The 13,955-nt window shown below is 36.4% G+C and overlaps 1 protein-coding gene across 1 annotated transcript in view; it reads right to left on the bottom strand.

Moving 5' to 3' along the window:
- Nucleotides 1–7,384, bottom strand: part of LOC145681477 (soma ferritin-like) — a 28,455-nt gene extending 21,071 nt beyond the window's left edge. The window contains exon 1 of the mRNA XM_081753123.1: nucleotides 7,234–7,384. Coding sequence (XP_081609249.1) covers nucleotides 7,234–7,348 — 115 coding nt within the window. The 5' untranslated portion in view covers nucleotides 7,349–7,384. The remainder of the gene's footprint in view (nucleotides 1–7,233) is intronic.
- Nucleotides 7,385–13,955: the final 6,571 nt, after the last annotated feature.

Here is a 13,955-nt window from a genome sequence, read left to right as displayed (position 1 = left end):
AGAGATTTACTTACTTTTGTGCAGTAGTAGTAGTAGTAGTAGTAGTAGTAGTAGTAGTAGTAGTAGTAATGGGTTAGAAGCCTCGCAAGGCTCGTTTTACCCCATGATATAAATTTTGTGACAAAACAGCTGCATAGCATAGCGTGTAAAACACTTGGCTAGGGTAGCGCGCGAGCAGTGGCGTATTTAGGGGGCGGGCTTCCGGGCTTAAGCACCCCCCCGAAATCTTACTTATCATAGTAAAGTATATGAAATATCTTGCAGAATTTTCACATTTTCAGGCAAAGCCCCTCCCCGAAAGTTAGCAAAGACCTCCCGAAACAAAATCGTAAATACGCCACTGCGCGCGAGAAAAAAAGAACGCACTTCCAAGTGTATTACTCTCCCGAGTGGGTCGTGTAAATAAAGCTTTATATTTTGTAGGAAAGAAAAGAAAACGTTTGTCTTTTGCTTTAATCTCACCTTATGTCTAATTCAAGATCAGGCAGAATACTTGTCTTTCAAACATTTGACTCCTATGATTAATTCAAAATTCTAAACCCTACCAATCCCATTATTTAAAACCTAATAGAGAAAATACACTCTCACCTGTAGAAGACTGAAATTATGAGAGCAGAACAAAAATAATACTACAGAACCAGCAAGGGATACAAGGATCAGATCATAGTAAATAGGTTTACTAAGGAAGCTTCTCCAATCCTACATTACTCAAAGGGGAACTTAGGGATTCTCCATAACCTGACAAGCAATCCCTATGTTCCTTTGAGGAATGCTTCCCACATATCTTGCGGAGGTTTGAAACATACAATTCATGAACAGGTCTTCTCGGGCTAGCTGCTTACCTGGCTGCTAGCCCGAGAAGACCTGTTCACAATACGTCGCCAGGAAAGCTTCAATAGATACCATACATTTTTCAATCAAGCAGGTTTGACTTTGAGTGTCATGTTTTAAACCGCACTCTCTACATTGCGTTGTTTCTGAATTACAGCTCTCTGAAGTTCATTTTCCAACGCTTTCGGCACCTTATATCGCAGAAACTATCCCTCAGTGACCAAAGTTTCAGAGGACTTTTATTTTTTTGCTGGTTTCAGTGTCCGTAATCAGCTCCCGAAGTTCCTTCAAATAGTTTCTTACCAACCTGTATACGCACACACACATACCATATATATATATATATATATATATATATGTGTGTGTGTGTGTGTGTGTATGTATGTATGTATGTACTGTCTCCTTGTAAACTGTTTAGAATTTACAGTCACGAACATTAATAAATGGAGGTTGAAGCCATAAGAAATAAAGGCTTCAGCCTCCATTTATTAATGATCGTGACTGTACCATTTCTTGATTTGTGTATACTTCCTGACAAGCATATAACGGCTTCTGTAATTAAGATTTCGTATGAAAATATAGAAACAAACGGAATAAAGCAGGGGCGTCATTTATGGGGGGCAGGAGGGGGCAATTGCCCGCCCCAAGAGTTTGAGGAATACATAAATTTTAATCGATTGTCTACTAATATACTAGTACAATACGGGAAAATCTTATGTCGGTGGTGCTCTTGCCCCCCTCAAGCGAAGTCTGAAATGACGCCCCTGGAATAAAGCCTTCTCTTCACACTCGAAGCGACGTGCTATGGGCGGAAAACGTGTGTGTGGTAAAACGAAGCAGATCAATTCAACGAAGTTATTAACATCTTATAGTGTGTGTGGTAAAACGAAGCAGATCAATTCAACGAAGTTATTAACATCTTATAAAACTAACATTTTATTAAAATTTGACGTTTATATCGTTTTAATCACCAGTTAACATTCCAACGAACACGCTTTGTGTCATGAAAAGAGATGCAATAGCGTAGTTAATAAGGAGTTTGCATACCACCAAGAATAGTGGACTTTCCACAAAATTGCAATACATTTACAATTTAATTTTGATAAAGACGCAAATGCTGAGCAGGCCGTGAAGAAATTTGTGCTGTTTTTATGGGTAAGATGCTTTATCAAAAGCACCAAAAAAACTGGGTCAGTCGCTTTTATCTGGCTGTCCAAGTTGCTCCTCGCAGTAGCCGATTAATCACAGAAAAAATGGATTGTAATCTGGCAGAAATAGAGAAAGACAGTAGTCATGACATCCCTAATGACCTAAACGTCCATTACCAAAAAAATATACAATTTGGAGAAAGCTGGCTGCACACGAAGCTCGACGTTTGGGTTCTACAGAATCAGACATACTCCCAGGGAAGTCATGTTGTGCGTTTAGTGGAATTGGAAGGGCATTGTCTATCACTTGTTGCTGCCGTCCAGCAGAACGATATAATCGGAGGTACATTCAAGCTGTAGAAACTGACAACGCAGACAGCATATAGCTTTCCAGTCTGTCAGATATTAAAATAAATAAATAAATAAAAAACTTGGCTGGAAAGTTTTAATGTACCCACTGATAGCCAGATCTGCGCCTTCATACTATCATTTCTTTCATTCTCTGTGTAACACTCTGAATGGTGTTCAGATAGTTTCAAAAGAGGCTTGTGAAAACCACGACTCATATATATATAGAACAGAAGTTCTATAGCTATGAGACTATGTTAATAGCAAAATGGCAGACGGTCATCGAACAAAACGGTGGATATGTGGTTTCATAATGTTATTTTCAAATAACGATAAAAGTCTTCTTGATGTTGACATCCAAATGCTCTATACCTTATAACCGCCACCAGGTTATAGAAGTATTTTTTGTGGACGCTCTGTATATTTCGTAAAGACAGTGATTATTTTTTCGATGTATACTTTATTCTGTGACGCAAATAAGTTCTTTCTTCGGTGGGAATTCCTTCTTTCCCACGCAACTGGACAAAGAAGTATTTCATTGTTTTGTTTTTTTATGTATATATTTAAAACATTGCTTTGTGGTTAGAACATTTCAGTAAGCGACGAATCTTCCCAGTGTTTCTCCCTGACTTATTAATATAATATTCTACAGTTATTTGGAACTGAAGTAAGTGCTTTCTTCAATCGTTTATGAAAATATTGCAGTAGATTAGAGCAAATCAGAGTAGACCAGGTGCAGAAGCGCCAGATCTTCGCCAGCTACATCACTTCACCAGTTTGTTATCTAAATGTTCACACAGTCGAGTTATCGCAATGTCTCGTGCGTCGTGGCCAGTGGACTAATATTAACGTCAACTCTTTTTTGTTCTATTTGCATGTTCATACAGGAGATTTAACCTGAGTGCTTTTAAGAATGAACTACCAACATTGATTAATGGACCATTGCAGTTCGTATCTCGAACCTCTTGGTTCGGGGAGTGTTACTCAACGTTTTGAGGCAGCAACCACGCACGTTGTGATGAGCATTAAGTATAGCATTGTGCTACGGGGCATAAGTTATTAGCCGGTGGAGGACGTTTTCTTACGGCTAGTCCCAATCAATAAGTCCCAGGTTCATATACCTAGTGCGTTATACAAAGTTATTAACGGTCCCTCCAATATTAGAATTCCACTTTGGAGACTATGTAATTTCCCTGAAGACTCGTGTCGACTCTTCAGAACTGTTTGGAGCAGCAACCATATTACTACGTGAGATTATCCCGGCGACACTTCGCCGAGTGCTAATCCGCTAAGTGCGTTAATGGTGTAAGAAAAGCATTTATAGTGAAATCTCAATTATAATCTTACACACATACACACACACACACACACACACACACATATATATATATATATATATATATATATATATATATATATATATATATACAGTGTGCGAATTAGATAATCTATATTGGGGGGGATAAAATTAGGCCAAAGGACATAGTCTGAAGGTTCAAATTTCAAAATGAAACAATAAATGCCTTACCCCCATATATATATATATATATATATATATATATATATATATATATATATATATATATATATATATATATATATATATATATATATATATATGTGTGTGTGTGTGTGTGTGTATGTGTGACATCTGTAATAAATAAGAGATTTATTAATTTAATAAATCTACCGACAATAACTATGGACATATATATTGTCTGACATACACACACCCCACTAAACCTTTTTGAACGTGTTTTAATGTTGTACTCACTCTTGTCCCCGTAGCTCTCCAAGGTTTATTTAGTTAATAATTTGGCTCGAGCTATAGCCATGATCACAAGCATATGTTAATTTTTCCACTCATATTGAAAGCTTCCACTTTGCATTAATGCATACAGGTTCCGAAATGAAACCTACTTCAGTCTTGTGAAAACCACTAAAATTATCAGTTAAAGTGGACCTTTTTTTTTTTTTTTTTTTTTTTTTTAAAGAAAATCTAGATATTAGCCTATCAAATAAGAAATGGATTGTTGCTGGACCCGATTTCTCACATCAAGGTCAAATCGAAGGCCAAATATTTAAAATCTCTCAATTCAAATTTCGAGCTTGTGCTTCTACTTTCCGCTAAAGCTGTGCTCATCACGACTTTTTTCTCCAAATATCGATTCCGTGATGGGCACGGAAAGTCAGCACTTAAAAATTACTTTACTGTTAGGTTGAAGATGAGTTGATTCACTATGGGCTACGTTATTCAAATAAAGTAAAACATTACATTGAAGTTTTTCAGACAACATTAATTGCGTGGACAGCAAACTGTACAGCAAAAAGATGGAAAAATGAAGGGTTAACTTTAAAAAAAAAAAAAAAACCGCTCCAGTTGAAATGCTTATACAGACACGGACAATGACACGGAGAACCAGTCGTATTAACAAATGCTGAAACAAATCTTGAATTATTCGCTTATTCACCTAAAAATCACCTTCATTAACATGTCTGCTCACTAGGAGCGTATCAGCCAGCGTGTACGTTAACATATACTTACGAGAGAATACATATATCTCAGATTTTGAGTACAGTTTCAAAAGTTCATTTCGGTAAACTGTAAAAGGCAGTGATTACTATGCTAATTATCACAAATTAAATGCAACTTTTGAGTTGCATACACACAACCTACTAGGGAATGAAGACCATGTGCTAACAAAGAGTACACTGGAAAATGAAATAACATGTTATAACAAAAATTAAAATAAGATGATAATCGATACAAATATAGAGGATGAATATGACATATCCGAACTTCGCCAAGTATGGTAGAAGAAGCTATTTGTTTACTTCTTCTTGGCCAACCGCTAAGAACATTTATAAATCTATATGTGGCTTTGTTATACGCAATTAGTACATTCAAATTCACAAACGATGACGAACTGAAGGGTACGAAGGTACAGTTGCAAGTAACAACCGTAGTCATAATAATATAGTTCTACTAAACAACGTTGAAAATAGTGGGTAATTAGGTGGTAAGTAGAAATGACCAAAACTGAACAGTTTACATCGATCATTTCGAAATACAGCTAGAAGATTAAATTTACAAGAAATAACAAAAATCAGTGACATTTGGAGTTATACTAAGCATAGTTTAAGAGGGAAAGCGAGCATCCCCGGTGGGGATACTTCAGCTGACTTCTTTGGGGGGGAACAAAATGTGATTGAGGGGGAAAATCCCCCTCATCCCCCCCGGTAATTCGCACCCTGTATATATATATATATAGTGATAAGGGCTACAGTATAGTGAAAAGTAAAGTATGATTTTCATAAAGCAAATAATTATACATAATCAGTGTTGTGTTGTGATCGTTTCTCTTCGTTATTTTTCTTTTTAATAGTATTCTAATAAATAAGTATAGTGTCATTTAACCCAGTGTGTTTTCGTTGTGCGTATGAGTGATGTTTGTGTGCGTTATGGTCTGGATAACCGTCTGATCGCCCGTGAGGTTTTCGAGACGAGACATCCGAACCTCTCGGCGCCTAATATTCATATCATCATTAAGACCGACGAGCAATTTGGGAACAATTTTGTAATCCCTTCTTGGAGAGGTACTTCAACGTCCTACCCAGATAAGTCCAGGTCTCAGGAGAATAGTCATTGGCAGGACCACGGAGGACAGACTACGACCAGGCGATTACAACCTTTTAGACAACATGATATTACCAAATCATAACTTACGTATACTTGATATTACTCTTTATTTCTATGACGCTCTATGTCATATTTGCCACTTTGTCATAATTAATTAATTGAGATTTAAGTTCCCTTTTCAGCATCATTTTTACTTTAAAGTGTAATATGAAACAGTACTTGAGTTTTAATTCCAATTAAGCACATACACTCCCCACATATATCGGTATCAACACGGTAATTATAATAGAAATAACGTCGTATTTCTTCATTCATTTGCAGAAAAGTTATAATTTTGCCATTTTAAAATGTTTAATAAGGAAAACAAATGATATATTCTATTTGTTGAGAAAACGTTGCGGAATGATTGTATGTTATGACACAGATGACAGTTAATTGTTGGTTAATTAAAGTTTAGCATCCTTTTCAGCAGCGAACATATGTGAGACGTGAATCCGTAACTCAACGTGGAATACGAATCGTATGAGCTTCTACCGAGAATCGAACCCTAGTCTCCCGCGCTCGAGAGGATAATAATAGAATAGAGGACATAGACAATACCTTTCTTTTCGCTACGGCAGTTTACATGTACAAGGCGTATAATACCGTTTCCTAATCTAATTTGAAAAGAAAAGAGTTGTCAATGGCTTATTAAAAGAAATGTTCTCAGTTTCCGGGTTAATTTACAAGCACGCAATGAGAGAGAAACATGACTTACTTCAGGGTTTGAAAGCGCTCGACTATTTCTTATGCTACCTCAAATCTGATTTGACTTTGTGTAAAGTGGTTTCCTGTTTCACATTAGGTTTCAGAGAAATATCAACATAAACTCTAATGTTAAGTCTATTTGAAATATATTCCATCTGTAATATTTTAAAGAACTGAGGTGCTTGGGGAAAGACAGTAGTAAGTGAAATTGAGTTATTAGGTGGAGTGCGTTGGGATTGGACCATAGAACAGTCTGTAGGTTATTTAATTTCAGAAATGTAGATGCCAGAGGGAGCTTGTTTAGTATGTATCATTGTACTATTGCAATGCATGGGAATATTAAACTTCCTTTTCCAATTTATTCGAAAGTTAGAAAAAATGACTCACCATTATCTTCCCTCGCGTCACTAAATTCTTCTACTAATTGTTTTCCTTGCGTTTTAATCTTCTATGTTAAGTTAAACATAATAACATATAACGTTTCGTTCAATTTCTTAGTTGTAAATGGAAGTGGCTCACCTGATTTTCCTGTTGTTTTGGAACTACCAGTATCTGAAAATTTACGATGGCACATAAATATCACTCCGCGACTGAAAGGATTAGTCAAATACTGGCTAAGAGTTTTCGCAAACATTCTGACCAAATAGTTATATAGTTGTGGAAAGTCACCTTGTTAACATTCAACAATATTGACAATATTGAACATTAATTGTTGATTACATAAATTCTCTTTCTTAAGAAAAATAGATGAATACTTAAGTAACTAAAACACATGGAAGCTGATTCCGGTAGTGTTCTGGTGCTCGAGCACTCCCAGAAATGTTGAGGGAGTGCTCAGCACCAGTCGTTCTTTCAGAAGAAATGTTCCGGGGGCACTGCTGGTACTATTCTATTTATTATTATAGTATAGAAGTACTACTTTTCTCCTCCGGGGGGCGCTCTCAGAGCTCCGGGGTACAGTGCCCCCCAAAAAAAAACGTGTCTGGAAGAAACACTGCTCAACACTCTTAGAAAGAAAAATATCAAAAAAAGAACAAGAAATGAAGAAAAACGGGAAAATTCTAATCTTCCCGCATATAAGGACCAATATTTTCATATTGCACAGAGGTAGAACCTGTCTATTCCACCTGTGCCCTCGGAAACTATGCGAACTATACTTAGGCCCCACCCCCGCTACTCTCTGGCGGATAAAACCCTCCCTTTGGTTAGGGAAAAGAAATTAATGACCTCAGTTGTGTTGCCAATTTGCCATTCAGTCCTTTGGTCTTGACGAGTGAAGATCGTAGGCTACTTAGAGCGGCTAACAAGGCAGAGCACACCGAAGTCCGTGAAATAATTGATTGTAGCAACGCTTCCGCATCCAACAATTGAAAGATCTCGGCCGCAGCAACTTGTCCCTCCTGTTTCGAGGTAAGTACGCGAAATCACATATCGACAGCAGCACTAGAAGGGGCACAGATGAGATAGAAAGGCTCTAAGATATAAAGTTTAGGTAAGATTTTACTAGGGATGAAAATAAGTAAAATTCAACAGTTGTGGCACTAACGATCAAAAGTGGCAAAATCCTTTTCCCTGTGTTTTTCGTTAAATGGTAAATTGAATTAGCGTTTCTCTGTATATTTTTAGCTTTTTTTTTTTTTTTTTTAAACCCTACTTCTTCTATATCACAAAGGGTCGGCCCTGATGATTCGTACAGAAACTTCCGCCAACCGCATGCTGCGTAGCTGCCTTGTGGCTATGTCGATAGTGTATGCATCTTTGATGTGGCGTTACAGAAATACTGAAGCCGCTGATAGATAAACTCGAGGCTGTTTTCCTAGTTACCTTTCGAAATTAAAGGTGCAATAAGGGTGAAGTTCCACTAATTTCTTTTACAAGCGTCGACCGTGCCATACATTTTAACGTTCTGCGTCTCTCCTTACGAAATCTCTTAACATTTATTGGTCGATTTATGACTCTAATATTGAATTGAATTAGGATATATCCTATTAAATAGAACATTAACACTACCGCTGAAAGTATGTTTTAAGTATATTCCATTAACGGAATATTGGCTTTTCAGTGTGTTTTGTACTGAGCTTTTGAAAATTGATATCAGGACCACTATACTCATTTTATTTACTTACAGTTGCGTAATATACTTTACAAATCTACTGATATTGTCGAGAAATATGTGGAAAGTATACTTTCTTGAATTCTCACATTCTACATTTTATTGGCATAGCATTTGGTTACATACCTCTATTACATTTATAAAATAAAGACCTTTTACTTTTGTCGTATTATATTGGAACATTATGACAGATTGTTTTCTCTGTATAAACTGGAAATCCCATACATAACGAAAAAGTACAGAACTTTTTTTTTTTTTACACGTTTCACATTTTACATTATTTGCCCATGATATAAAGGGAAGTAGGTTCGACCTGATTTCTTTAAACATTCTTTGCAAAATTTAACCATATTCCGCTAACAAAAAAACACACGGTGATTAGACATTCAGAGCTTTTCGGAAATGTACTCTTGAACCTGATATTGACAGATCTCTGAGCTTCTAATGAATCAGATATAGTGTAACCGCTATAGGGAACTCAAGGTGTCATATCTTGTTGTTGTTTTAGTTTAGCGTGACTTTTAGCAGCGACGCTATATGAGACGTGAACCTACAGCTTACGTGGGATCCAGACCACATGAACTCCTGCTGGGAACTGAATTCGGATCTCCTATGCCTAAGGCGCGTAAGCTATCTACATAACCAAGAGAAAGCTCTGTTGTTGTCATTATAGCAACCACTTACCACTACTGAATGTTTAAGGCATCTGCAAATAATTCCACTATGATCTTAGTTCTCAATCGAAGTCTGAACGCGGCGAAGAGTTTATCTAAAGAGTCAACACCATCCATGCATTTGGTATGCTTCTCTCGAACACTGGGCGGTATTCAGAGAGAATTCGTTAATCGAGGGTTAGTCACAGACTAGTTGATGGCATACTAGCTTTTTACTAAGGAAGGTGCACTTGTTGGTATTCAGAGTACTTTGAGTACAACTAAAAAGTTGATTTGGATAAGATTAACTTACATAAACCCAATGCATCGGGTGAGAAAAATAAATGTGGCAACTACGGAAAAGTAGATGAGCGCATGTGCAGTCTGTAAAAATGAAAATACATGAAATACGAAATGTTGTGTCACACGTTAAACCGTGAGTAAAAGATTAGCCTCTGCTCTAGATTAATTAGTCACATTTGATTAACTTGGTCAAATACTACGTCCTAACCATAGACTCTGAATACAATTTTGATAACCATCCTTTAGTCAATCCCGTAGTATGGCATTAATCAGACGTCGAAACGACTCTGCATAAAGCCCACTATGTTTTGTATTCGTTTTGTTCATAGAGGTTATTTTTTAACTCCTTCCTCTCCTAAGTTATATCGTAAAACTGAATAGATAAATACCATCTCAGGTCCGAACCTCATCTATGTTGAAAATTTGATCGAGATCGGTCAAGTGGTTCAAGAGTTAAGTTTTATTTATTTTTATATATCTTTCCCCTCCCCTCTCTCCTAAGTTCTACCGTAAAAGTGATATGATAAAAACCACCCCAAATACGAACCTCATCTATGTTGAGAATTTGATTGAGATCGGTTGGGTGGTTTAAGCATGATAAGTCATAAGGCCAGTCACTTTTTTTTTTTTTTTTTTTTACATATATATCTCCCTCCTCCCCTACGTTGCACCGTAAAAAGTGAAATGACAAAAACATCCCAGGTCCAAACCTTATCTATGTTGAAAGTTTGATCGAGATCGGTCGAGTGGTTCAATAGTTATTAAGTTTTATTCATTTTCATATATTTCTTCCCCTGCCCTCCTCTAAGATTTACCGTCGAAGCGAAAGGATGAAAAACTTACAAGGTTTAAACCTCATCTATATGGAAAATTTGACTGAGATCAATTGGGTGGTTCAAGAGTTATTAACTCACGAACATAGTCACTTTTATTTCTGTATATCTCCCCTTCCCATGCGTTGCTGTCAAAGTGAAATGATAGAAACACTCTCATAGATAAGAAAGATCTTTGCTGATCACGATGTGCCTTGTGGAAGAGAAGAGTGAAAAATGGACGTGTTCAAATTAGTGAAATGAGAATGTGAAAGGTTTGAGTAAACCTCGAGAAATTCCTACAAACACAATGTTTATTTCAAAACTCATGATCAGGGGAATCTTCGAGCAAGTGTTCTATTGTTGAACAAGAGCTGACCTCTAATGGATAGCTGCACGTGTAATAAACGAAACGAAAGAGAGATTTCTTAACCAATCATTGCAGTAATCTTTCACGCTGTTTCTAGGCAACGACCGCACTGTTGCCGCTAGTTGAGGGTTGAGTCATTTGTGAAATAGTTTTTCAGTGTTTGGTAGTGTTAAGTGTTCTTTTCAAATTAATAATAGTTGTTGGTTGTCAATATTTTGTAGAGTAGCACACTGAAACTAAATATGACGACTACAAATTCTGGAAGAACAATGTAAACCAAAGTAGTTCAACATATAGAAGTCATGGGAAATGATATATAACGCTCCTGCTATTTCGAAGACGAAAAAAGGAATAAAGGACCCCTTTTATTCCGCTTTAAATTTTCTCCGTGATTCGTTACGGAAAGATAGTTTATTTATGGGTGAGAAGTCAACTCTGCGTAAAGTGCTTAAAAAAGATAGGGTTTCGATATAAGAAATTTTCAGGAAGGAATATTTTATTAGAAAGGCAGAATATTGAAAAGTGACTCTCCACCGATATAGACTACTCATACCGGATGTGACACACCCATTGAGACAGACCCTTAATAAACTGGTATATATTAATCACAGTGATATCACTTCTGCCCACTTTGAGGGAAATGATAAACTGCTTTGATCCTGCTTAGCTGGGACGGAACTAAAAGTGTTATTACCAGGGCCCGGATCTTGTTGACAAGTCAACTTTTTACTGTTACGCATAGGACAAGGCGAGTTCAAATGAAAACATCCGTCAACTCAAGGTTCTAAAAGTAAATTTTTTTAGGGTCAACTTTTGGTCACTTTTTACTGTTTTGAAGTTTTAGGTCATTTTTTAATATTTTAAGGTAACTTTCAGGTCACTTATGGCCTTTTTTAGTCTCTTTCATCTACATAAGGAAATTTTAAAATGTTTACAAAGTTGAAAAATACAAAATTAGTTTATCTCTTTTCCTGCTTTCTGACTATCGAGATGGAAAACTGTATTCCTAAAAAGCTAATGAACACTAAGCCGTAGCTGGTTGACGAGGGGTGGGAGGTTGCTAGGTGGCCAAAGAGATGATTTTGGGTTGTTAACCACAAAGGATGTGATCACGTGAATAACTAAAAATGAATTAGAAGACGTACAAAGATTTTAAACAGAGTTTTATTTATTCTTTAAGTGTGCTTCCTAGTTTCAACTCGGTGTGAATTGACACTATGTACAATATCATACAATGGACTGCAACTAACTGAAACAAAACTTTTGAAAATGAGTGACAAATGGTAATTAAAATCCAATAGATATTCAAAAAATGTCTATGTTTAACAAAATAAACTTTTTAAGAAAACGCAAATTTTAAGGTCATTTTTTGTCAATTTTAGGGTCATTTTACAGGACTTTAGTGTCATTTTATAGGTCACTTTTTAGAAAATTTTAGGTCAACAAGATCCGGGCCCTGGTTATTACCATTATATGTATTTTTCGCAACAAGTGTTCTTATAGTGGTTTTTCAGTATTTTATAGTATCTAAACAGTATCTCCAATTGTGTCAGTGTTGTGGTGCAGTTACCTTTCACTAATAACAATTGTGTGTTTTTCTCCAAAATAATTTTTCTGATTATTTTTTTTCCAGTGTGGGGGGTGCATCATGACAAAAGCACATGTCAACACAACACGTGCTGTTTGAAAACAGTATAGCAGACGAGAAGCCGACACGAAAAACTCCGAGGAACGCCGAAAGAAGACGGACCTCACGGAAGAACCCGAAGAGGACAGATAAAAGGCGGACTACCGAGAGACCCAGCATCAATCGACCAACTGATCGCTTAACCTTTACCTTCCTATGTCGCACTGGACTAGGGATCCCATCTTAAACTTATAATCCAAATCTAACCTACAACCTGCCAAAGTGTTCTGGAAACTGCCATGAGTGGAAGGGGCACCCGGCGAAACATTTAATATTCCTTCACTTGGACATTGAGGAAGATACATTGAATTAGACACACTTGTATTTATTATATTTTGTAATAAAACTTGGTGAAGGGAAAAAGTCACCCGGTCTATTATTTGACTCTACCTATAAAGAACATTGCGAATAATTACTTGTTATTATAGTTGTTATGCGCTGTCGTTTTTCTGAGGAAATGGCAAATATCGAACCCGAGAAAATAGTATGGTTTGATGAAACATGAGTCAATGCTAACCACTCAAATAGCAAATGTTGGACTGACCCGACACTTAAAAGTACAGTGCCTGTCTCAATTGGTAAAGAAGGGAAATTGATTTTGTTACATGCAAGCACATGTGAGGGCTTCATACCAAACTTTCTTCTGCTTAGATCACGTAAGACAACAGGTATTTGCGGGACGAGATGAGGAAACTTTATTTCTCGTACATGGGCAATACTATTCCCCTTCAAACTTCCAAGATTTTGGCTATGGGCCTGTGCACGAAAGATAAGCTATAACGAAAACGATTAAATAAAATTTTTTAAAAGTATGACAATTGTTGTTGATCCTAGTATATCATTTGCTATTGATAATTTTTTGTTCTGATGTCTGCCTTCCAGTTACTCTAAAGAAAAAGATCTTTTAGTTGCCTGTTAGCACAAGAATTTTTATTCGAAGTACACGGAAGCAATATTTTGGGAATGCCACTGAGTAATTAGCCTACTTTGAAAAAGTTCACTGAAAATTTAATTAAAATACTTTTTGGTGTTCGATTCAGTATTAAAAGATTATGAAGTCTCTTCGTTAGGTGAATAAAAATATTGAAGTTGCATAAGTTTCGAACTTGATGTAAACTCACGGTAAAAACACTTTTATTAATATTTTCTTTTCTTGTAAATATCAATATTTCATTTACTATTATTGTTGTTATTTGGAATCATACGTTTCTTTTATATTTTTACGATTATAAAATTATTACTTGTTAAACTACTTGTCCTAATTTGTCGCCAGAGCTGCTGTCTCTCTTCCAGAGCGTTTGGC

This window comes from Thermobia domestica, chromosome 3 (assembly GCF_964235325.1).
Source record: "Thermobia domestica chromosome 3, izTheDome1.hap1.1, whole genome shotgun sequence".
Taxonomy (NCBI): Eukaryota; Metazoa; Arthropoda; class Insecta; order Zygentoma; family Lepismatidae; genus Thermobia; species Thermobia domestica.
Note: the sequence above shows the minus strand (reverse complement) of the source record. Positions and strands in the feature narration are given on the sequence as shown.